This window comes from Dasypus novemcinctus, chromosome 24, assembly GCF_030445035.2.
Source record: "Dasypus novemcinctus isolate mDasNov1 chromosome 24, mDasNov1.1.hap2, whole genome shotgun sequence".
Classification (NCBI taxonomy): domain Eukaryota; kingdom Metazoa; phylum Chordata; class Mammalia; order Cingulata; family Dasypodidae; genus Dasypus; species Dasypus novemcinctus.
In genome coordinates, this window is record NC_080696.1 from 15,072,339 (window position 1) to 15,098,037 (window position 25,699).

The following is a 25,699-nucleotide window of genomic DNA, read 5'->3' on the forward strand; positions in this document are numbered from 1 at the left end:
CTAGGATGAAAAGCACACAAAAGCAGTATTCTAAGAGGAGACAAGAAAGACAGACCCAGAAAAGAAGAACGGAGAGTTACAACCCCAGATTCTGAGGACCTGGCAGGACCGCAGGTCAAGAGACCAAGAGGTAAAGGTCAAGACACGAAACAGAATCCAACACAGCATTTAGATCCAAGGGGCTTAAATACCAGGAAATTGGTTATTCAGATGAAGGAAGAGTTGGGAAGGCATGGGGGACAGTGAGGCTACCCATCCAAGGCTGGTAGGGACAGGGAAGCGGTGTTCCTGGAGGTCAGGCCATGCCACCATGCAGAAACTAAAACCAGGGCCAGCCCCTCCTCTCTGGCAGGAGCTGGGGACATGTAGAAGATGCAGATGCCACTGGTCATGATGGCACACAAGGCAGGGGGTGGTGGGAGAACATTCTACTCTCCAACTTCCCACCCCTGTGAGTCTCATAAAAGCCTGACAAAGAGCAGTCCATGGGGGTCAGTCTCCCATGATACAGAACAGAACCAAAAAGGAAGAACAGAGCTGGGGGCAAAGAGACTCAATATGGGTCCACCTTTCCTTGGTTTATCCAATTCAAAATTTCTCAAACTTTAAGATGCAGGCACAGTACCTGGCAATCTTATTAAAATGCAAAGTCAGGTTCAGAAAATTTGGGTTAGGGCCTAAGAATCTGCATTTCTAACAAGCTCCCAGCTGCTGCTGCTGCTACTGCTGCTGCTGCTGCTGCTGCTGCTGCTGCTATTCCCTGGACCACACTTTGAATACAGCAAGGATCTAAATGATCCAATAATCCAATCAGAATAAATCAAATTGACCTACTCCAAGACACATACTATTCAGAATGTCAAATGCAAATGTCAAAGATAAAGAGAAAATTCTCAGAGCAGCAGGGGAGAAGCAAACCATCACCTACAAGGGACGTCCAGTAAGACTTAGCACAGATTTCTCTTCAGAAACCATGGAGGCAAAACAGTGGTATGATACAATCAGGATACTTAAAGAGAAAAACTGCCAGCAGAGAATTCTTTTTTTTTTCCCCGAGAATTCTTTATCCAGCAAAATTGTCCTTCAAATATGAAGGTGAGTATAAAGTATTCACAAACAAACAGAAACGAGGAGAGTTGGCAAAAAAGAATCCATCTTTGCAGGAAATATTAAAGGAAGCCTTAGAACCTAAATGATTCATATGAAGAACTGAACTCTAATCCTAAGAATTGAGCTGCATTTTTTCCAAGAATAACAATACATGATCATATATGGGGCTCCATGACAGGAACAAGGAAAATAAGACGGAATCAACAGGCACGAGCAAGGCTAGGGCAAGACGGCCACCCACTACCACTCCACATTACATTTTCCACTGCGTTTCAAATTTGCATGGTTCAAGGTTTTAATTTTTGTTTCTTGATACTAATACAATCCAATACATTTTCACGGTATGCCTGCTCTGTGAAAAGCATTTCTAGAGTTGGTTCACAAAATAACAAAGGGACAGTCCTTGCCCAGAACCTGCTCCTGCTTTTCTGAGCATGCATGTTGACAGAGAGGGAGAAACAAATAGCACCAAATTCAGATAATGGCGAATGCTGTGACAGAAGAAAACAAATTTCGCTCTTACTCCAGGGATCAGGGAGGTGAACAGGAAGGGCTTCAAGGTGGATTGTGACAGAGGCCCACAAACCGGGAGGCAACCCAGATGGTGCGGCAAAGGCCAAGAGATGCCAAGGAACCCAATATCCTGGGGTGTGCAGGGCACAGACCAGCAAGTCTTTTGGCAGGCAGGGCTGGGGGCACATGGGGAGTAGGGACAGAGAGGACTGTGGTAGGACACAAAAAACTGGGGAGGAAATTGGTGCTTTTGGAGGCCAGGCAAGTGAGTTTGGACTTTAATTTACAGAAAATGAAGAGTTCGGTTTTTTTTTTTCTTTTAATCAGAATAGAAATGTAATCAGATCCATAGTTTAGAAAAATATATGGTAGTACAATGTCAGGTAGATTAGGGGCAAGAGAGTGTAGATCTAGAGTACACTGGAATGGATGATAAAACTCTCTCTCATGACCTGTGTATAAGACTTGCTTCCTACTGTTATTAATTACTTTCAGAATAACTTCCATTACCTTATTATCTCTCACCCTTTTAACTTGACTATGAGGAAGAAGTTACCATCCACCATCATTTCCAAGCTAGGAAACTTGGGTACGTGAGAGTCGTGGACAAAGTATCATGAGGCAGGGAGTCCAAAAGGGAATGGAAATAAAGATTCGATTTCTGCAATCAAAGCCTGTGGTCATTACCACTACACAGCTGTGAGCTCTGCTGAAAACAGCAGCGCCTTCTCATCAACACAGTATGGCCCCAGCAGCCTTTCACTCTCCCTCCACCCCGTTCATCAAGACCCTGGATTGCACTCATCTGGGGCAAGGGGAGTCACAGTCTACATGCAAAAAAGAGGGAAGTAAAGTGAAATCTTGGCTTTTGAGCATCCAAAACCATCTTAATCAAGATTTCCAGGGTAAGGGACTCTTGAGGCTAATTCTAATTTCAAGGAGCCTTTGCTGTGTACACTAATTTTAGACTCCAAGCCCTGGGCAACAGCAGGTTCCCCTCTATTCCGGAAGCAACTCCTCAGTGTCTACTAGCAAACTAATCTCAAGTCCCACAAGTGAAACACGGGGAACAGAAGCACGTAGCACAGTCAGAATCCCCCAGATGTCTTAACTCTTCATTTTTCTCCCCAAAGTTCTCTACTTGGATGTTTAAAATTTGGGGCTCAGAGGAGACAACTGACAAACTGGCAGAGTAAAACACAGCATTCTGGTGATGAAAATAATCCTGGGAATATGCTCCTTCACTGGGCCTGTCTCTAAAAAGCAAGTTCTCAGAATTTAAATTCTTATTTTAAGGTAAGCATACATAGATTAAACTATTGGTCCCACAGTAGGATTATATATTTTTACAACCTTGCCATGGCTTTATTTAGGGTGAAATAGACTTTTTCACCCCTTGACTTTCAGTTCAGCCAAGTGACTTGCTTTGGTAAATGGGGAGTGAGAAGACTGATTCAAGCAGACCCTTGAAATGGCTTGCTTGACAAAGCCTGCCTGCTTGTACCTTGGCCATGACCATGAGGAGAGTGTGCTCCAGAGAGCCAGCTGGTCCAAAGAGGTTGAACGACTTGGAGAGCAGACCTGGAGCCCACCCCCAGCCTGGACCCAAGCCCAGCCAACCTGCACACGCAGGAGGAAAAAGAAACAACTTGTTGCTTTAAACCACTGAGCTGGGGTGAGTTTTATGAAGCATTATTGGACCAATAACTGACTGATAACAGAGAGAAGGTATTTGAGAAAGAATTTACACAAGCCAAACAGGCACAAACCCATCAAATAACAATTAATTTCCCCACAAATCTCCAAAGACTGTTTTCTAAAAAAGCATTTGAGAAACCCTCTTGATTACTTCAGCCCTCAGGAAATGTCTTCCAATAAGAAATGAAGACAGTCCTTAAAATACCAAATGTGAGCAGAACTCATCTACAGATTGAAGGCACAGATACTAGCAGAGAAATCTAAAATAGGCTTCCAAGGTCAAGAGAAGGGAAATATTTGAAATATCATTAGTCTTTCTCATAACCTTTAACACCTAGCACAAATCACATATTTTTTTCTTCTCCTCTGAAAAGTTATAAAAATGAAAATAATGAGAGCTATGAAAAATAGAATTGGAATTGAACAAGGATTTAACTTCAGGGCCCAGAATTACCTTATGAGAAAAAGCACAAGAAAAAACTCAAGGGTTTCACCATGGAGCCCCTCAGTGAGAATTCTTTGCAGAGATGATATAAAGTAGCTAATTATGTGATTTCTTTTTCCTTAAATGGAGCAGATCTTCGTCCTCCCTCTTTGGCAGATTTACCTAGGAAAGGGTACATCATGAAAGGTCAAATGATGTGGGCTTCCTAGGTCAAGGGCTGTGGCACTACTTCTCAGAGTCAATGCAACCTAAACTCTGACAAATATTCTCATCTCTGATGATGCTTATTCCATACTTGGCTGTTCTGAAATACAGAAAGATCTTTACTCAGCTTTCTGCACAAAAGTCTTTCAACAAAGGAAATGCTGAGGAAGTACCTGAAAATAAAATACATTATCATTATAATTAGAAAGAAAAAGAGAAAGCCTGAGCAGGCCATGCTTCCTATAGCTAGAAAGAATATCTCTAGGACCATCATATTCCACCACCATTAGGAATTGAGCACAATCTTTGACCTCATGAGAAACTGCCTCTCTCTCACCCAGAGAAGGCCACATTGCCTAAATGGTACAAGGAAAGCTTTATATATGTGACACCATTCCCACTCAGAGAGTTGTCAGACGCAGAAGTGAAGGCTGACCCAGGACTCAAAAATGTACTGCCATGAAACTTTTGTGCTTGGGTGCTTCATTTTCATGTGAATGGGATCCAAGTTAGGGTTCTGCCAAGACACTCAGTTAAATGTCATCTATCTATCCTTGCCAATATTAGATTCAGGTTTTAATCCCTTGAGAAAGTTTCACCTCAAAAGCAAACCTCGGATTCAACAGCTTCTGAATCACCTTCTCTCATACAAAGTGAGGCAGATGCTATAAATGCATAAAATTCAAGTCTGAACCTCAAATCTAGTGTAGCTGACTCTCAACAGATGACAAAGGCTTTCTACTAACTCCACAGAAAATGGGAACATAAAGAAACATGTATTTTAAAGCACAGACTGTGAAAAATGGAGGCCTTTACTGAATGTCCTTTCAGAATGAGTCTTGCCAGAAAAGCAGACTATCACCATCCAGCCCTCAACAGAAAGGAAATATTCTGATAGGAAATTACACGTTTAGAAATTCCTGAAATCTAGCCATGCTATGCAAGCATATTCTACAATACGGTTATGGGAAGTATCTTTTTTCATGTAGTGTATCACTTTTACATTGGGTTTAATAAAAGCGGAAAGGCAAAGTGGATGCCCTTGAATATTAAATACAGTTCTAATATTTGCTGAGTCAAAAATGGAAAAACTCCAAAAACTGAAAGCAAACATCTAAGTAGCAACATGATCTGTATGCATTAAAACACACACAGCTCTAAAGCCTGAAAGCCCCCATCCCATTCCTTTACTAGCAGCCCCTATTCCCGTTCCTTATTACCTCACAGCTCTCATTCCCACTCTTCTAATGTCTAAGGGCCCCCATTCCCACTCCTTCAAAACAAAGTCAGCTCCATGAATCATACCTTAGCCAACGCACACAACAGGCATGGGGGTAGGGGTTACTATTTAAGAGACACCTCTTCAAAGTCCTTACTTTCAAAATATTTTGGGTTTCATTCCACTTATTTGTCCATTCCTTAGTCAATTCTTGAACCTAAAAGGAAAAATAAACATGTGATTATTCCATTAAAAATGTATTAGGATTTTCTAGTAAGTTTCCAAATTCTCATAGCTTATGGAAGGATGAAATATAATTATTTTTAATTAGATAGCAATGGCTACCCCTGAAAGAATCATCATTAAATATATATCAAACAAGTTGATCTCACCCTACATTATAGCAAAGCAAAAAAATAGACAAAAATTTGTTGTCAAGTTGCCTAGGTTTTACAACATGGTATACCCTAAGTAAAAGCTACTTTCCTGGATGTTAACCAAAATTACAAATTCAAAGATAACAACATCCCATTAAATGGGTTAAGTTTTCCTAACTATACTTTAGGTCCTAAGAAATAGTGATTTACTTTTCTTTCTAATTAGATGTGGTGATTAAATCACCTTGGATGCTGTAATTTTCTTTTAGGAGATAATTTGCTTTTGTAGTTAATTAATAGGGTTTATAAATCTCATTCTATCTTTTTTAAAAAGGTGGTTCTTTAATTAACTCTTTTTAGAAAAAGAAAAATCTTTTGATAAAAACCAGTTTCTAGCCTGCTGTAACTTGGGGGGAGAGGGGGAGCCCCCAATTGTTGAACAAAAAGCAGTTGGAAACTGCTTCTCAAAGTTACTGGAAATATTCTAGTAGTTACATAAAACTTTTTAGAGGATCCTAGGGATTAATTCATTAAAAGTAAACAGTGATACCTGAATAGGGAGGTTTAAAAAAAAAGAATAAAAAGTATGTTCTGTGGCGAGGAATATAACCTAGCCCTAAAAGAGAGTAACTCCGGAGACAAAAAGAGAAGAAACCTTTCAGTCTTTACTTTCTTTATCACTCCTGCCTCCTCCTTACTCCCAACAGCAGATACCGTCCCATTTAAACCTACAGGTCTACCCACCGGTAAGTCTCCCTAGTAACCAGGCCAAAATGAATGCACAGACTGCATATGCTTGTACTTTCACTGCTAAGAAACAGCACTGTCCACATACCAATAAGTATAGCAATCTGAAAGGACATTCAAGTCAGCGGTGGTAGTGGAGGAAGGCATCTATTACTGAGAGAAAATGGAGGAACCGGAGTGCTTTATCCGAGAGTAAAACCAAAACATACCTCACCCACCAATAACAATCGTTCAGTGGCAGTTCATTTTACTCCTCAATTTACCTCCAAAAAGAGTTCTATGTTAACATTTTTTTTTTACTAATGTCTCTTTTTCACTAGTTACTAATGTCAAAATCTATCATCTTCTTGAAGAAAAACAAGAGACAGGATTAAAGAGCTTCTCTAACTTAGTTCTTTGCTCACTTGTTTTTAATGGTTTGGGAAGACTGTACTGATTTATCCAGAACTCAGTCAGACACTTCAGTCATTACTTTCAATACTTCATTTCAGCAATATTCCAGCCCCAGAGAACTCTCCTAAGCAATAAAAAACACATGGCTATTGTACTTTTTTGTTTTGGAACATTTTCATAAAGGAAATAGTCTTATGCATCTCATCCCTACAAAAGGGGGAAAGACTAGTGTTCTGAATTTACTAGTGTATACCAATTGGTTAACACATTCTCACTGGCAATAAATGAGTCCACATTCTTCCAACATTACGTTCTCATTTAAGAAATGTTAAGCCAATCAACCCTTTTCCAATTCAAGCAGATCACTGCAATTAAAAAATTAACAACTATACCACAGATTTGTTTTACTATTAATTTTAAATCAAATACTCTTCATTGTAACATTAATAAAAATGCAAATGTTATGATAGCAACTCTAAACTCTATCCATGTGATCAGATGATAAGATTTACAGTCAAGTAAATGGAAAACAATTAAAAAGGGTCACAGCAAAAAGCTAGATGTAAATTTAGAAACTGGTATGAACAAGAAAGGCAGTCATTTCTGTCACAGCATGTGCAACATTCAAATTAAAATATGTTTACTGTTTCTATTAACTTGCTAGGTGTTGCTGAAAATTATTACTGAGAAACAATTTAAGACTATACCCAAATATTTCATAGCACTCAAAATTAGAATTTCAAGCACTAAAAAAACAAAATTTCATGAGAAAAGTAGAGATTTATAAGCTAATGCTTTTACTAATACTATTATCAGTATAATTATCCAGGGAAGTGTCAAGTTCCAAAATACAACTCCATTTATAGCTTCAATAATGTATATTCTGGAAAAAGCTTTTACCAACAGAATCCAATTTTCTTTCTCAATTGGTTTTAACCATTCAACACAGTGAATAAAATCCACTCCAAAAACTGTTCTTAACGCTCATTTCTCTTTTCACATAGGGTTATTTCTGCTGTTGTTGTTGTTTTATAAAAGTAGCATAGAACTAGGTCAGCCATGAAACTAATTTCCAAAAAGCACTAATGCACAGAACACTGGCTTCAGTCCATAACATCTCTTGAGCTGTTCTCTCCTCCAATCAGTCACGGCCAGTCTCCCTCCCTGCCACAGAGCTCCTCCAGCTTTAGAGAATCTAAGCATCTACCTAGAGCAGCTAGAGAGTCCCCAAGTGCTGGGTTTCCCACTGAAACAAAGGAACAGAGGTGACAGAGAATTAAACGACGGTCAATGCTAAGCCATGGGGGACCACTGTTGTTTAGTGAACTCAACACAGACTTCCGCAGGGGACTCGTATGTACTCTGATGACCCAAAGGACCTCACCATGGTCAGGAGGGCCAGAGTGGGAATTTTAGTCACAGTTAACTGTTAGGTGCCAGACAAATTCCACTTAAGTCTCACAGAATGGGATGAAATACCTATAAAGTCAACTGATTGTGCTTCTTTTAAAAAGGTCACTTTGGGGAAACGGACTTTGGCCCAGTGGTTAGGGCGTCCGTCTACCATATGGGAGGTCCGCGGTTCAAACCCCGGGCCTCCTTGACCCGTGTGGAGCTGGCCATGCGCAGTGCTGATGCGCGCAAGGAGTGCCGTGCCACGCAAGGGTGTCCCCCGCGTGCGGGAGCCCCACGCGCAAGGAGTGCGCCCGTGAGGAAAGCCGCCCAGCGTGAAAAGAAAGAGCAGCCTGCCCAGGAATGGCGCCGCCCACACTTCCCGTGCCGCTGACGACAACAGAAGCGGACAAAGAAACAAGACGCAGCAAATAGACACCAAGAACAGACAACCAGGGGAGGGCGGGAAATTAAATAAATAAATCTTTAAAAAATAAAAATAAAAATAAAAATAAAAAGGTCACTTTGGAGTGGGGGGTGGAGAGATTAGGTGGAATGAAAAAAGAAAGTGACTCTTAAATGAGAAGTACAGAAAAGCAAGCACTTAAAATAACACTGTTAGGATTTTTTAAAATAACAAAGGAAAGTATCACTTACTCTTGCTTCATTCTGCTGAAGTTTTTCTTCCATACTTAGAGCTGTGGGGGAATCTAAGAGAGCAATCTACAATTGAAACCATAAAAGAGATCAGCAATTAGTAAACAGCAATCATCTAGACTAAAGATTTTTCCATGAATATAGTAAATTATCAAAAAATTTCCTAATAAACTATTAAATAGAGGTGAAAGTAATTCCACTTCCAACCCCCAAAAGTGTCACTTAAGGCCAAGCCTTTAATCAATAAGTAACACATCTCATAAATACTCATAGCATAGCATCCTGGTAAATCTACCTGTGCGATACAAACCAGCAAAGCAAAAGTCAAAGACAAACATACTGATCTTTTACCAGAATCAAACCTAACTTAAATCCCTATGTCCTAAAGGATTTGTCTGTTCTCTATAGGCATAAAGTACAAGAATCAAAAAGTAAAAAGCTCAAATCTTATTCAACTGCAGGTTTCAGAAATTCATCTATGTTGATACACACAAATGAAACTCATTTTTTTCAGTGCTGGGTGGTATTCCAAGCACGACCTTGCTGCACCACAATCTATTTATCCATTCCCTTACCAATGCTGCAGGCATATTAAGAGTAACATGAGAATGGTAAACACCAAGATCAGGTTAGAACTGGAGGGAAGAGGACAGGTAGAGGCAGGAGAGGAAAATGGAACCAGACAGGTCAAGCAGGGGCCTTCAACCGTATCCATAGCATTTTAATCCTTAAACTGAGTGGTGGGTACACAGTGCCCACTGATCTTTATACCTTTCTTAGAACCCAATAAGGCAATAGATAAAATTTTAAAAAAGGAATTCTCCCTCCCTCCCCAGAGGCACTCACTGTACCCAAGTTGGTGTGTAAATCTGCAGTTATTCAGGCTAGATGCAAGTGCTTCTACTGTTTCTTTGAACACAAACAGCACAAATGCTATCCTGAATATTGACTTTTTTACTCATACAATATATCTTAGATAAAATTCAATTCAGGTAAAATCCTCGCATTTTTTTTGCCCATTCCACTTCTGCTGTACAGTATTTCATTGTATATATATTCTCTCACTTGGATCAGTATTCTCTTATTTGTAGAAATGCAGTCTCTTCTAATCTTTGCTTTACCAGCGACACTTCAAAGAATATCCTTATACCAACTGTCTATGTGGTTTATCAATTGAATGAATTCCTAAAAGAGGAATTTGTGAGTTCTCTCTACATATGTGCATGTTGTTTTTTTTTAATTGCCAAATTGTCCTCCCCAGACAGACGCACTCTCCTTATGCAGGTTTTTCCAATTTCTATTTAAACAAGGAACACCCACAAAGCAGTCTTCTTAGGTTCAGTTGAACATCCATTTACAAGATTACCCTGCGCCACACTCAGCAGCAAGCCGAGCTTGCCCACAGGGAAGCACAGGGGTTTCCCTTCACAGGCGAGGCCCTCGCAGCAGCCACGCAGGCGTCCTCACAGCGCTCGAGCCACTCTCACCAGCCCTCTGAGGAGCTGCAAACATGTGAGTGGTCGAGATTCACATAGTGGAGGCGTTTTCGGGACTTGGAGTTGTCCTGGGTGGTGCTGCAGGGACAATTACCGGACACTGTATGTCCTCCCATGGCCCACTGGATGGAACGTGGGAGAGTGTGGGCTATGGTGTGGACCATTGACCATGAGGTGCAGCGGTGCTCAGAGATGTAGTCACCAAATGCAATGAATGTCTCATGATGATGGAGGAGAATGTTGCTATGGGGGGAGTAGTGGGGTGAGGGGGGTGGGGGGGGTATATGGGGACCTCATATTTTTTTAATGTAATATTTAAAAAATGAATAAAGACAAAAAAAAAAAAAAAAAGAGAGATTCACATAGTGTGTAGCGGTCCCCCCTGGCTTTGAAGCCCATGCCCCACAGGAGCTACTGTCTTCTTTGCTTCCTCAGTTTCGTTACTTATATCATTTCTCTATTGTTCCATTTTCTTGTTGTTTCACTAATCGTCAGAGCTCCAAACTGAAATTTCCCTAAATGCCCATCAAAAGCAGAACAGATAAATGAGTTGGGATATACTTACAGGACAGAATACTAGACAGCAATGAGAATAAATGGTCTACAAATACATGCAACAACATAGGTGAATCTCTTTTTGAAGGCCTTTAATTTCCATCTGCACATTAGCTTTTCATGTGATTTTTGAGACTACCTTGACATCTGTAAAAAATACTACTCTTTTTAAGACATTTCACAAATATTCACTTGCATTATAGGATGAAGGGATTTTATTCATATGTATATTTATACCAATAAAATGATTTTACAAGTGAGGAAAAAAATGGGTGAATCTCACAAACACAATGTTGAGTGAAAGAAGCCAAACCAAAAGGATTTTTACTGCATGATTCTATTTACATAAAAATAAATAAATTTTATCTTTATATAAAGGTAAATATAAAGATAAAAAATAGACAAAACCAGTTCAAGTGTTTGATCACCTGTCCCCCATGTTTGATCCCTGGGACCTCCTAAAATCAAACAAACAAATGAAAAACAACAACTCCCATTGGGGAGTGGATGTAGCTCAGCTGTTGAGCACCTGCCTCTCATGTACGAGGTCCTAGTTTCAATCCTTGTTACCTCCTAAAACAAAAAACAAAACAAACAAAATAGACAAAATTAATCTAGCCTGTTAGAAGTCAAGCTAGTCATTTTTCTTGCATGGTGGAGCTGGCAGTGCCTGAAAAGGAGCATTAGGGGTCTTCTAGGGTGCCGTAATACTCTCTTTCTTGATCTGCATGAGGCCTAGATCAGTGAACTCAGTTTGTAAAAATTCACTGCCATGTACACTTAAAACATCTAATTTTTCTGTACATATATACTACTTCAATAAAAAGCTCAGAAATACATAAATGTATATTTTATAAACATTAACAATTTATCTTTATATCTAGATACGGTAGAAGCAAATATAAAGAATCTTTTGCTTTATTTAAATTGTGCTTTTAAAATTCTAATGCACATGGCATTACACAATGACAAGTATATAAAATTATTAAAAGTAGGAGTTGGTTTTATTTGGCTTTTTTCAAATAACCCTGGAAATCGAATTTTGATTTGAGTAAGTAAACACTCTCAGTGAACTCATGGAAGCCTTTGGAATAGAATATTTTGGGAATAGAGCAACATCTCATATAAATTTATACAGGGATTGTTAATAGGCATTTAAGAACACCTGCTTGTTTTATTGAGGATTATAAATTTAATTAATTTAGGTGAAGATCATATTGTCTCCCAGTGTAATAAAATATTTTCAATTGGATTCCCATTTTAATTGTAATATATTATTGATCAAAGAATTTTATCTTCAGTGTGTTCCAAAATATATTTAACCATCTTTTCCATCCTCAACTCCAAAACTAGAACAACAAAATACTCCCTTCATGACAACAGTGGTCTTTGGTCATGAAAGAAACAAGAAAAAAGACCACAAAATACAGTGAAACTGTTTGGCATACCTAATTCCTCTGAAGACATTCATCACAGAGAATTTGTAAAAGTTTTAAAAAGTTCTTCTGCCCATGTGATAAGGCTCCTTTCAAAGAAGATTTCCTAAATTTAATTCTAAAAGGCTAACCTTTCTATTTTTTTCTTCATTCTTCTAACTTAGTAAAAGTCAGGTATAAAAGTTGCCGCTCGAATTTGCCAAAAACTTTCCCTCTAGGTAATCCTAGAAAGGCCTCAGGGACACCATCTCAGCCAGGCCATGAAATGTAATATTACAAATGTCACTGAATCATCATAACCACCTCTATAATGGGTGACATGAAACAGAGATTCAGAAAGGTGCTCACACAAGTCTTTCATTCTATTAAAATACATTTTCAAGTCATAAAATGCATGGGCAGAATCTGAAATATGACTCTAAGCACCTCACTTTCCTTCCTCTAATGGAGATTATGCTGCTAATTCTACTGCAGGCTAAAATTTCATCCATAATTGAAAACTATTATAAAGTTAATCATTTCAGGTTTAGTGGATAAAATCTTACACTGGAGCTCATAATGAATGCAAAGGCCAATCTGCAGTTGATGTAAAGGAGAGACCAGCTAACTCATTCAAAGCTTTACCTAGCACTTATTTACTCAAATCAATATGACGAGTGAGGTAATTGTCTCATTAAGTTCTAGAAATAGATGCCATTACTCAAAGAAAATTATCCATAAATCGCAGAAAAACCTCCTAACCTGATTCCCCTGAGCCAGCAATGTTTTCAGTCTGGCTATCTCAGCTCGGAGTTCACGGATGAGTTTGACGTTGGCGTCCTCATTTATGGTAGGCTTGTTGATGATGTTTTTGGCTCTATTTGCATAGCGAAGAGTACTTAGGGTTTCTCCATAATTGACATCAGCAGGTGAAATGGCTGTGAAGAATGAATTCAAAAAATAATTTATCCAGCAATCCGAGTTTCATTTAACACAAAGTTGGTTCGTAATTTAAAAGTAAGATTAACCCCAGATCACTGGATAGACTAAATATTCATTGCCATAGTAATGAATATTAAAAATTACCTAGATTTATAGGAAAGGGTGCTCACTATACCAAATTAAGTGTCATTTTGCTTTTCTCAAGTCTGGAATCAGCCATCTGACCATTCTAAAATGAAATATGAGATATCCATTATAGTTAGGGGAGTTTTCTCTGTTGAAACTGTAGGAAGAGGAGAATTTCAAGACAACCTGTATGTCTCAATATTAAATAGGATTTAAAATACTTTTAAAAACTCTAGCAATGCCTACTATCTTTGTAAAAGCCCAGAGCATGAAAATTTTTGATGAGAGTCAGAAGATGAGTTTTTTCTTTTCCTCTCAAAGCTCTGGTTAATTCTCACCCCTGCCACATCCCCAATACCCAACTTCACAATTTAGGTTAATACACAATTGCACCTGGATTGACAGCCCAGGATAGATTCCTCACCTCCACAGTTAATGCACGGTATTGGTGAGAGGGTTGGGAAGGGAGGGAAAGAGAGGGGAAGGGAAGAAGAGGGAGAGAAAGGGAACAGGAGAAGAAGGGTAAGGAGGGAAACCGCTTTGCAGTTCTCTTCAGCTATTATCTCACCTTTCTACATTGTTTCCCTATTCTGCTTCCTTCATTTAATTGATTAGAATATACAAATAAAACAAGGCATACCTCGTTTTACCGTGCTTCACTTTATTGTGCTCTGCAGATACTACGCTTTCTTTCAATTTGATTTTTTTTCTTTTTTTAAAGATTTATTTTACTTTTATTTACCTCTCAATTTGAAAGGTTTGTGGAAACACTGTGTTGAGCAAGATATCTCAATTAAAGTATGTACATTGTTTTTTTAGACTTAATGCTATTGCACACTTACTAGATTATAGTATAGTGTAAACATAACTTTTATATGCACTGAAAAGCAAAAAAGTTCATGTGACTCACTTTATTGCGATATTAACTTTATTGCAGTGGTGTGGAACCAAACCTGCCTTATCTATAAAGTATGCCTGTATAATCATTATTTTTTATAGATACTCATTTTTTTAATGCTCTCAATACTTAATTTTAAATTCCACATTTATCACTTCAAACGAAAAACAAAGTTAGGTTATTTTAACTTTGTGTCCCTATCATGAATGATTTTAACCTATGAGATAGTAGACTATCTTACATTTTATGCAAAGAAAAGCTGAGGCCCTTTCTGCAAATTCTGTAACCAAGAACATGGCAAGCCAATGTAATTAGGATGGGAGAAAAACAGTTAATACTATACTGTACACTAGGCCATATTAGGTGATTTTCCTCAAGGCAGAAAAAATCACTATCTTTTAAGGCATAAAAAGTGCTATTTCCTGGTGAGACTATTTAAATTGAAACATTTACAGTTAATTCACACAACATGTTATATTCCAAAGAAAAGAACTTAAATCTCTTACTGGCAATCATGATAGTTTTAGAGTTTCCTCCAAGGCTATCTTTTAACAACCAAGTCAGAACAGAATCCCTGTAAGGCACAAAAACCTGCTTCTTTTTTATAAGAGGGTTTGCTGCATCCTGAGATAAATCAGCTGTAGAGAAGAATTTTACAAGAAAAAAAAAAAGACAATTATTAATTTTTTCTTTAATTTCAGAAATTAAATTCAGAAAACCTTAAGGCTATTACCTCAGTTTGCAATGCAAATCTTAAACTTAATTGCTTTACTCTAATACAGTATCACGAGGAAAAAGAGGAGGCAAGAGACAAGTGTGAACCTACCTAAGGCAGAAATGACATTCCCCAGAGTCACGAGAGACTTGTTAATGTTCCCCCCTTCCTTCAGTCTGACCCCAGTGGCACCAGTAGCATCCGCACGCTCACTTCCGGCAAGATCGACTAAGTGGATCTTACTCACAGTCTCACACGGCATTTCAGAATCAAATTTTGCCTGTGGTAAAATATAAAAACAAATGTGAAAAAGTACAAAGGGCCCTGATGTTGTGTGTGATACAAATTCTAATTATTTCCCACTCCTCACTGTGATCTCTCAGGGCAAATTCTTTTCCTTCACAGTGATTACAAAACTCCTAACGTCGAACTCACTACAACAAAAGTCTGTTTTTAAACTTTTAAACATGTGTGATTTTTAAATTTTCTGAAGAACCATTCTGGCACTCAAATCACTCAGTCCTTCTCATCAAAGGCTCACTGGATCTGACTAGCACAGGCAAGGAACTAGGCACTGAGGGGCACCCAACAAAGAAAAGTATAAGTAAACAAGTAATTAGCATTATTCCCATACAGAATCAACAGCCCTCCAAGAACAAGGGCTCATCAAAGTATGATAAATGTAGATAATTATGTAAAATAGCATACGACCATTATTCAATGATAAAACATTTAGTTTTTCACAAATTACTATTTTTAAAATGTGAGCATCTTGACTATATTCCTTACTTCTGAATGTTACCAAAGTTTTACTTTCCCAAAGACATTTAACCTAAGTTTTACAGTCTGGACAGAAATGCCAGAAAGAATTACCGTATTCTTATAGAAATGTCCACCTGTTAGAAACTGAGGCCAGCCATATCCTAATCAGGCGTTAAACAGACAAACAATAGAAAAACCAGAAAAACTAAAAGACAGAGTCAAGGAGAATTTAACAGGAGTTGTTCTGACTGCTGCCTAGAGAATTTTACATTTTCTTTGCTTTCTGATCCCCCTCATTTAAAAAATTCCGTCTTTTTGCCAGTAGGTGACAAGTATTTAATATGTTCATTCTTTCTTTTTGGATTTTTAAAATTTTTATAAAGATATAAAGATCACACAAAATGTTACCTTAAAAAATATAAGAGGCTCCCATATACCCCACTTCCTACCCCCACCCCCCACTCCTCCCACATCAACAACTTCTTTCGTTAGTGTGGTATATTCATTGCATTTGATGAATACATTTTGGAGCACTGCTACACAGCATGGATTATAGTTTATGTTGTAGTTTACACTCTCTCCCAGTCCATTCAGTGGGTTATGGTCCTGCATCTGTCCCTGCAATATCACTGAGGACAATTCCAAGTCCCGAAAACACCCCAATACCACACCTCTCTTCCCCTCTGCCTGCCCTCAGCAACTCCCACGGCCACTTCTTTAACACCAGTCAGGGCATCCCTAAGCTCCTCGCACAGGCTTCAGTCCTGAGAGGACCCTAGTTTGTGTGTATCTGTTCTTACTGCCTAGGTATTAAAATAACATTTACCTCAATAATTCCCACACATATTCAAGCTGTTCTCTGCCTCTTGAATGTAATGAATTCTTACATTAGTATTTATAAATGTTCGTTTTCCTTTCATATCATTCTAATAATCACAATCAGCATTGCAGGATGAGCTCCGTGGAGTGATAATGTACTGTGCAGAGTTACTCACCTTGGCCTCCAGCTGCTCTGCCTGGCAATCCATTATCTCCCACAGAGCTTGCAACAATGAAAACTTTTGCTTAATTAAACACAGAGCAAGTTTGTTGGGTTTTTTTTTTTCCCCCTTTTTATGTCTAGAACAGGGTGGAAGCCTGCTAAATATTTCTTAAGGGTACACATCAGGACATTTCAAATTATTGTGATTGTAACCACCGAGAAACTCAGCACATAGCACATGGTCAACTCTAATTAACAAGAAAATGACAGCCAGTCACCTTTGCCTGCTGTTGCTCCTGGTTCACCAATGATCAGTCCTCAGCTGGTGCTAATGAGAAAGTAAAGACCTCAGGGATGGCGCCTGCAAGCCCCACAGCTGCCCTCACCTGAGTGAACTTGATGGTGAAGATGGCATGAGACCTGCTACTGACGTCATTCATCCCCGTCGCTGCTGTCGTGCGATTGATGTTTCCAGCGTCCATAAGCTCTTCTACATCGCCATAATTCTGTACTAGATGTTTGGATAAATCTGAGAACAAAGAGGGATGAAGAAATCTCTAATATACAGTGAGTGGAATAAGAAATTTACCTCCCTGAAATAATATGCAGCTCTACAAATATGCCAAATCATTTAGAGAGCCTGTTTCTACAAAGTGGCAGTGTATCATGCAGATTCTGGAGCTGGGCTGCCTGGACTCAAATCCCAGCTCTGCTACTTACCAGATGTGGGCTTACATAGTTACAGGCAAGCTGTTTATCCTCATTGTAGCTGAGTTACCTCAAGTGAAAATGCGCTACCACAGGGTAGTTAGGATAAATGTTTGCAGTTATCATCAACTTCATTAATATTAGCTGTAGCACATGGAAGAGAAAGGTAAAGGCACTACCTCTTCAAAACCCTAGCAGTCATGATCTTCATGGAAAACCTGTGTCCCCATCCCACCCCCCACACACAAAAAAATGCTGAAGTCCTAGCCCCTAGTACTTGTGAATGTGACTTTCTTTGGACACTCAGTCTTTGCAGACATATTCAAGTTCAGATGGGGTCATACTGGATTCAGGTCGAATATAAATCTGGTGACTGGTGTCCTTATGAGGAGTGATATTTGAAGATACAGAGATACAACCAGAAGACCATGTAAGACAGGAGCAGAAATTGGAGCTTTGCGGCCAACAGGCCAAGAAAGTCAAGGACTGCCTGCAACCACCAGAAGCTGGAAGAGGCAAGGAAGGAGCCTTCCCTACTGCCTTCACAGGGAGCCTGGCCCTGCAGACACCTGGATTTCAGACTTCCTAGCCTCCACAACAACGAGAGAATAAATTTCTGTCGTTTTAAGCCACCCACTTGGTAGCATAATCTAAAATCATGTTTTAAATACTCTTTAAAATTATTTATTTTTGAGCATTCAAGCCAAAGGCTCCAAAAGATATACTGTGTCAAAGGACTCCCTTCCACAGCCTACCCATAGCCACCTAGGAACCCTCTTGTCAGTCAACAAATGTTATCTGTTTTTCAGTATCCTTCCAGAAATATAATCTACACATATACAGGCAATTTACAAATACACAAAACCATATTTACAAATATACAAAACCAACAGCAGCATACCATAAACAGGGTTTTGCACTCTTTTTTTCCAGCATTAATACATACTGAAGAACACACTATCAGTTCTTAAAGTGATTCCTCATTCATTTTTATGATTGCTAGCATTGGATTATATACATGGACCATAACCAACTTAACCAGTCTAACTAGTCTCCTATTGAGACACTAGAGGCTGTTTACATTTTTCTTTCCAATCTCATGTAATGCTGCTGCAAATAATCTTGTACAAAGGTCTTTTGGAATGTCCATGAATATTTTTACAGAAATAAATCCTTAGAGGTAGTATCACTGGGTCAAAGGATATTTGTAATTGATAGATATTGCAAAATTGTCCTCCATAATAGGCAATTTGCACCCACCTATTTCCCAAAATCATCCCCAGTACTGTCTCATCAGGCTTATTTATATCTTCCAGGGATAGGTGACAAATATAACCTCACTGTACTTTTTGTAAGGAGGTACCAAGGAATGAACCCAAAACCTCATACCTGGGAAGCTCATGTGCAACCACTGAGCTACACCCACTTCCCTCAATGTATTTTTATTTTGCTTTACTCTCAGAATAAGTGAGGCTGAGCATTCCTTCCATCATTTAAAACTCACCTGTATATCCTTTTTTGTGAACAGTCTTTTCACATCCTCTGTCCATTTTTCCACTGGGTTAGTGACCCTGTCCTTAATGATTTATAGGAACTCTTTATATATTAAGGAAATTACTCCTTTGTCTGAAATTTGAATTGAAAATACTTTCCCCATTTTGTCATTTGACATTTTACTTTGCTTATGGTTTTTCTGCCAAGCATAAAGCTTCATTTTTTACTATTTCAAATTTGAAATCTTTTATTTTATGGTTTCTGAGTTATAAGTCAAAAATTTTAAAGCCTTCCCTTCTCCCAGTTTCTGGAAAAAAAGAAAAAAGAAAAAATAGCCCATGGTTTCTTTTAGTTATTCTATTATTTCATTTTTTACATTTAAATCTTTGATCCATTTGCTATTTATCCTGAGGTAAAAACTAAGATATGACACCAAATTACCTTTTTTTCTGCCAGAAAAAAAAATATTATATCTTAACTATCCCTATTTCCCCCACTGTTTGAACAGCACATTTATCAGAAACTAAATCCCCTAAGTATCTGGGTCAGATATCTGGATGTTTACCCTGTTTAATATTCCATCTGTTCATATACCAGGCTTTAAAATGTGTTTTAACATCTGATAAGATAATTAAAGGGAAAACATAAAACCACATTAGGCTAAAAACTATTAACAGCAATAGCTCTATTTCATACTCCAAAAATAACTATATCACTGAAAACCTAGCTTTGGGCATAGAAAGCAAAAGTTCAGTTGGGAAAGAAAACTAGAGAATCATCCAGGAACTGAATAACAGTGAACAAAGAGGTGGGTGAGAATTGTGATTAATAGTACAAATACAAGAATGTCCTTTATGATCTAGAACAAATGAACATCACTACTGCAAGGTGGTAAGAATGTAGAGAAGCAAGGGAAAAATAAAGTTAGTGTAACCTATGGACTATGGTTAACAGCAATACAGTAATATTCTTGCATCAATATCAATTATGTACTGTGTAATAACAGATGGGTATAGAAAAAATACACCAAATGTATGCTATCGACCATAGTTAGTGGTAATAATCTAATATTATCTCATAATCGATAGTAAATGTTCCATAACAATGTAGTGTATTGGTGGAAGAATGTTGTATGGGAACTCTACACATGTAGGTGATTGTTTTGTAAGTTCATAACTTCTCTAATAAAAATATATTAAAAAAAAAGTTCAATTGGGAATTTAATAAAACATAGATGGTGTTCTATTGTGTACCTGATATTGCCAGGTTAAAAAAACAACCAAGAATAGGAACATTTTTAGGCCTGTGACCAGTTCCCAGTCTTGGCTCCAAAAGATACACACGTGAAGGTCGACAGGCACACAAAAGCATCTGTGTGTGTGCGATTCTTGCAGGCCTGCCAGCAGTCAGCCCCCTTTCCTCACATGCCAAACAGGGTTCTAGAATGCAGGGCAAGTGAGCTCAACTTCTCTACAGGGAGAGCCTTAAAACCATCTTTTTTCAAGATAATGATTACCAAGGACCAGTCCTTGAACCATCATGACTTGTGGCATTCCTCACAACTGACTGAAACATGCAAAGAACCACAGCAAAGGAAACTATAAATGTTCTTCCTAGCAGATCTTAGAATATCTTATTATATCAGTAAAAATATACTATTATTTACAAGACCAGACACAGATTCCCTTATTTTGCCTGAGAACATTGGAAAACGATTTCCAGAGAGTTCTAAAAGCCAGGGGAAATCTATTGGGAAGCCCCATTAAATCAGTAAACATCCAGTAAAATATGAATTCACTAAATAAATATTGTCTAGTGACTGCTCAAATCATTTTGTTACTCTAACAAAATGCTAAAAATAAACAAATTTTTAAGTCCACTATTATGCCACATTTTCTTCCTTTCTAAAGCATTATATTTACACAGATTCCTAAGACAGGTAGACTATGAAATATATTTGCTCTTACCCTCAACATAAGGTCCTTCCTTTGGATGTTCACGGACTCTTAAATTGAAGGTTTTGGATGACTTTCGCCTAAGTAGATCTCTCACATGTTCGTTATAAATTTCTAAGTAGCTAAAATTTTTAAATAGAATTGGATTAAAAAAGATTTCAGACATTAATAACATTGATAACAACAACCACCACCAAAACAGGAGAAACCCACCTTTCTGGGTGCTAATTATGTATCTGGTACTGTGCTAAGTACTTTATGTGGATTATTCCATTTTATCCCTACAGTAACCTAGACGTGGGTGCTTGCCCCATTAAATAGGTTAGGCAGCCACACTTTAAGGTGATTTAAAAAACCTGTCCAAGGGAAGCAGCTTTGGCCCAACAGATACGGCATCTACCTACAGCATGCGAGGTCCAAGGTTCAAACCCAGGGCCTCCTGACCCATGTGATGAGCTGACCCACGCGCAGTGCTGATGCACTCAAGGAGTGCCCTGCCACACAGCGGTGTCCCCTGCGTAGGGGAGCCCCACATGCAATGAGGTGTGCCCCATAAGGAGAGCAGCCCAGCGCGAAAAAAGTGCAGCCTGCCCAGGGGTGGTGCCACACACACAGAGAGCTGACACACAAGATGATGCAACAAAAATGAGACACAGATTCTGGGTGCCGCTGACAAGAATACAGGTGTACACAGAAGAACACACAGCGAATGAAGACAGGAAGCAGACAACGGCGGGGGGGGGGGGGAGCTAAGTAAATAAATAACCTGTCCGAGCCCACACAACTACTGCCAGGTAAAGCAGACACATGACCTACACTGCCATGTCTGCCCTACTTTAGTTTCTGACCAAGGGCTGGGTTATTTCTCAAATCCTAGTCCAATTTTACCCAAGAAAGTCATTGAAAACTTAAATGTTTTAAGCTTTATTTCCAACTACCATAAATATAAGAGAAGGAAAAAAGGCAGAGTCTTTCTTCAGGAAGCTAAAGCTTTATCTATTCCTAGTGCCTAAAATCAAGCCAAACAGCCTTGGCTACAACCAAGCACACACAGTTGCTCAGGCCACAGGCCCTACCTGACTTCAGTTCGAAAAGACGCTTCATCCCATCTGGTGGTTTCATTGATCTGACTGAAGAGCCCTTCACAGATCCGAGGTATTAAGCCAGAATCGCCCTGCAATAGGAAGCAGGAATGCCACAGCTGTGACTTGAAATAAAAGCAACCGATGACTAAATGTTTAATTTGCTGGAGTGGAGTAGGAGTCCAGAGTCCTGCATGCCAGCCCCAATCCTACCACCCTGGGATCCCAGACATGCCATTTACCCCCTGCTAAGACTGCTTCCTAGTCTCTGAAAAGAAAGCATTGGGACTTATGATTTCCACATGCCTTTGGTCATATTAGGTAATCAGTTGCTAATCAGCAAAATCATGGCTTGCAAGCATCAGGAAGTTTGTTCTCCGGCTTTCAAACAAGATAGTCTATAGCCATAGAATAAATGCTTAAAATACAACCTGGTCAAATGACCAAAAAAAGATGAAACATACAATGGCAGGTGAGAAATGCCAACAAAACCCTGTAAAGTCCTCAAAGTAGCTACTCATTTCATTACTTAAAGTTAGGTGACAAGACTTCAACACAAGCTGTATCTCTTCATCTGGAGTTTATACAATGTGAGCACGATATTCAAACACATTCATGCTTCAGTCAACATTAAGCTGATGAAACCTAGAACAATACTAAGTATCAGGCAAAATGTTCTCATTAGGAAACCAAATCTTCAGCACATCAGAACTTGGATCTCTAGTGTTTTCTTCTGAAATCCCTTCACAGTTTTCAGCCAAAAAATAAAAGAAATATTATGACTACTTTAAGAGAACTTTCTTTCCTTGTAGCATTAAATCAGGACAAGTTCTCATCCAGGAACAATAGACATTTCACCATATTTTTTTTTCTTACCTAAAAAAAAAACAGCACAAAGAATATCCAAGCTGTACATAAATATAAGGTCAGAAAAAAACTATTTTAATTTATGAGCATTTTATAAATGCTTAATTTACATAAAATAGCTACTAGGGAATCAACTTACAAATTTCATTTTTAGAGGCTTTTTAAGGCACAGTAGGAAAGTAGAAAGAAGTAATGACAAAAGGAAATGAGAAACTCTTTAAATATTATCTGTTTTTCCTTATTTATCAGCCTTGAGAATGCACAGCATAGCATTTAGCTACTTCTTGTGTTTGGGGGCAATGGGGAGACTGGATTTAAAAAGCCAGGTAACATGTAATGCAATATATCATCTAGAAAGATCCTCTAGTAATGCAAATTCCATGAATCCATAAACTTTAGCATAAAACACCAGAGTGCCTGCTGACAGGGACCCCCAAAAAATCCTCTAGTAATATCTCCACAATTAGATATCACAGTTTTAGCAATCATTGAACACTGTATCCAATATGGTGTAAGAAAAACAAAACATAAAAATAAGAAAAAAGAAAAATAAAATACCATCTAAAGCTGGGGAAAAACCCAAAAAGAGATAAAATTCCTGCAATAATGCTTAGTTTTTATGTCCCCATATTTTGGGACAAGTAGAATATTAAAGTCTGTTAATCTATACAACATAACTACTAAACTCTCTATATATAACTAGATAAACTTTACATAACTCTAACTCTTTTTATGCATTTGCTAGATTTTAAAGCAATACCTTTCTACCAAAGATTTAGAGTTTTTATTTTTACATTTTTCAAGGGGAAAAATGTTTTGAATCATTTTAAAAAGAACAGAGTTCAGTAATTTTATTCAAACTGTTGTGTTGGCAGAAAAGAAGAATAAATTACTCATGGGCCCAGTGTACTTTTTTGATAAGATTATAGGCCCTTTAAAAACAGAAAATGAACTGGTACTGGCATCCATTATTCATGCCTATAAACTTAAAACTATTTCTAATTTAAAATCTCTCAAAGGAAATTTAGTCCAACTTATTACTGAGTTTTATCTTATTGCTAAAGAATGATCAGACATGAAAACCAAGTTAGTGCAGACCAAGGAGATAAAAGAGATAATTTTATCAGTCCAAAGAGATAATGAGAAATTTTCTTCCCACACAGTGTAAACAACGTACAGAATTTCCCATCATAGTGTATGACTTTCCCGATCCAGTTTGCCCATATGCAAAGACACAAGCATTATAACCTTCAAATGCAGATTTCACGACATCCGTGCCAAGAGTTTTGAAAACCTGAAAGCCAAAGAACACACAAAAGATCAAATTACCACAGGTTTGAATAAAAGCACCTTCAGTGTTGACAATATTCTTTAATTCTACTTTCATTTCTTAAGAATTACACCGTATAAATAAATCTCTACAGAACTTATAACCAGATATGTAAGCCCAGTTTTTAACCAAAAGTAAACTTTGTAAGCAACCAAAAAGCAACCCCATCCTCTTTTAAGTTAACCAAAGTTTACATTAACTGTTCAACAAAAAGTTTCTGAAATATAAAAATGCAAACCAAAGCGATAAGCAAGTCTACAAGCAAAGATGATGTTAAAGCATGATAATTTACCATTTCAGAATTATATAAATTTATTCATTCTTTCAGAGCTTCTGGTAACTAAAGATTCAAAACCTGAAGGACATAGCAGCCAGAAATTACTGGCCAAACCACACCAAATCACTGCCATCATTTTAGGGTCCAGCTATTCATAAAAATAATTTTCTCATCTCTGGAGGTTCTCACACTGCTAAGTGATGGGTTGGCTGTGGATTTGGGTGGGATTGCTGGGCCTCCCCAAGTCGGAGTACAGTTGCCCAGGATGGAGGGAGCCGAACCAACCTGTGCAGGGCCTGGGACTGCACCTGCAATGGCCAGAGGCCATGTCAGCTGCTCCATAATCACAATTCCACTTTGGAGAGGGATGAGGGGTTGAAGAATTAATACTTCACTGAGACAGTTGATGTAAATAAGGTAAATGAAGATACATGGTCATCCTAGTTATGCCTAGCTGGGAAGGGGACTAACCAGAGCTTTCCAAACTCCTGCAAACCTCCTGCTCTCTGGGGGTGGGACCAGCAAAGTAAGGGTATATAAGGCACCTCCCTGTTCTAGGGAGACAATGGGAGCTGAAAAGATGTCAAAGGGCAGGAACGCTTCAGATCTTCAGTCAGGGCCACAAAAAGATGAGGTGCTCCTAACGTGTGGTCACCACTATCACTGTTGTGAGAGCCACAACAGTCCCTGCGGGAGCTTTCAGTCTCTGTGAGGGACACCAGATTGGCCAAACTCAAGAGACCCCAATTTATCAGAAAACTAAGCCCAATTATTGCCAAGCAGCCTGGAGCAGCAGATCTCAAATTTTGTTGTACATTACAATCATCTGGGAAGCTTTGGAAAGTTCCAGGGCCCCAGCTGTAACACAGACCAATAAAAAACAATCTCTAGGGTTGTGAACCCTGTAATCAGGACTTTTTTCCAAATCCCCAGGTGATTTCAAAGTATCACAAATTTTGAGACGTGGCCTAGAGCATGGAAATCTGCCAGACAGCACAGAAAATACAGGTGATTCTATGTTGGAAGCCAGATTCCTGCTAGAACACGCATACTGGGGCCCATAGCAGAGTACAGGTATGCTGTCATCTCCACAGCAGGGACCTAGATCCGCCAGGCTGACGGTGGCCCTGGACACAAGCACCCACACTCCCAGAGAGGGCTGATAAAGACTGGCTATCCCAGTCTGGGCTCCACATAAACCATCCCTGCTAACAGCACAGCCAGCCACCCAAGAAGATCAAAACCCAGTCAAGGGAAGCAGACATGGCCCAGTGGATAGGGTGTCCACCTACCACATGGGAGGTCAGCGGTTCAAACCCCAGGCCTCCTTGACCTATGTG

The 25,699-nt window shown here is 38.7% G+C and overlaps 1 protein-coding gene across 17 annotated transcripts in view; it reads right to left on the reverse strand.

Moving 5' to 3' along the window:
- KIF16B (kinesin family member 16B) overlaps positions 1 to 25,699 on the reverse strand; it is a 321,124-nt gene that overhangs the window by 239,779 nt on the left and 55,646 nt on the right. For all 17 annotated transcript variants that reach the window (XM_058287591.2, XM_058287585.2, XM_058287593.2 and 14 more), the window contains exons 4-12: positions 23,930 to 24,046; positions 21,880 to 21,977; positions 20,816 to 20,925; positions 17,033 to 17,175; positions 15,014 to 15,182; positions 14,694 to 14,825; positions 12,984 to 13,159; positions 8,756 to 8,821; positions 5,347 to 5,406 (exon numbers count right to left, since the gene is read on the reverse strand). In XM_058287591.2, the coding sequence (XP_058143574.1) occupies positions 5,347 to 5,406; positions 8,756 to 8,821; positions 12,984 to 13,159; positions 14,694 to 14,825; positions 15,014 to 15,182; positions 17,033 to 17,175; positions 20,816 to 20,925; positions 21,880 to 21,977; positions 23,930 to 24,046 (1,071 nt within the window). The remainder of the gene's footprint in view (positions 1 to 5,346; positions 5,407 to 8,755; positions 8,822 to 12,983; positions 13,160 to 14,693; positions 14,826 to 15,013; positions 15,183 to 17,032; positions 17,176 to 20,815; positions 20,926 to 21,879; positions 21,978 to 23,929; positions 24,047 to 25,699) is intronic.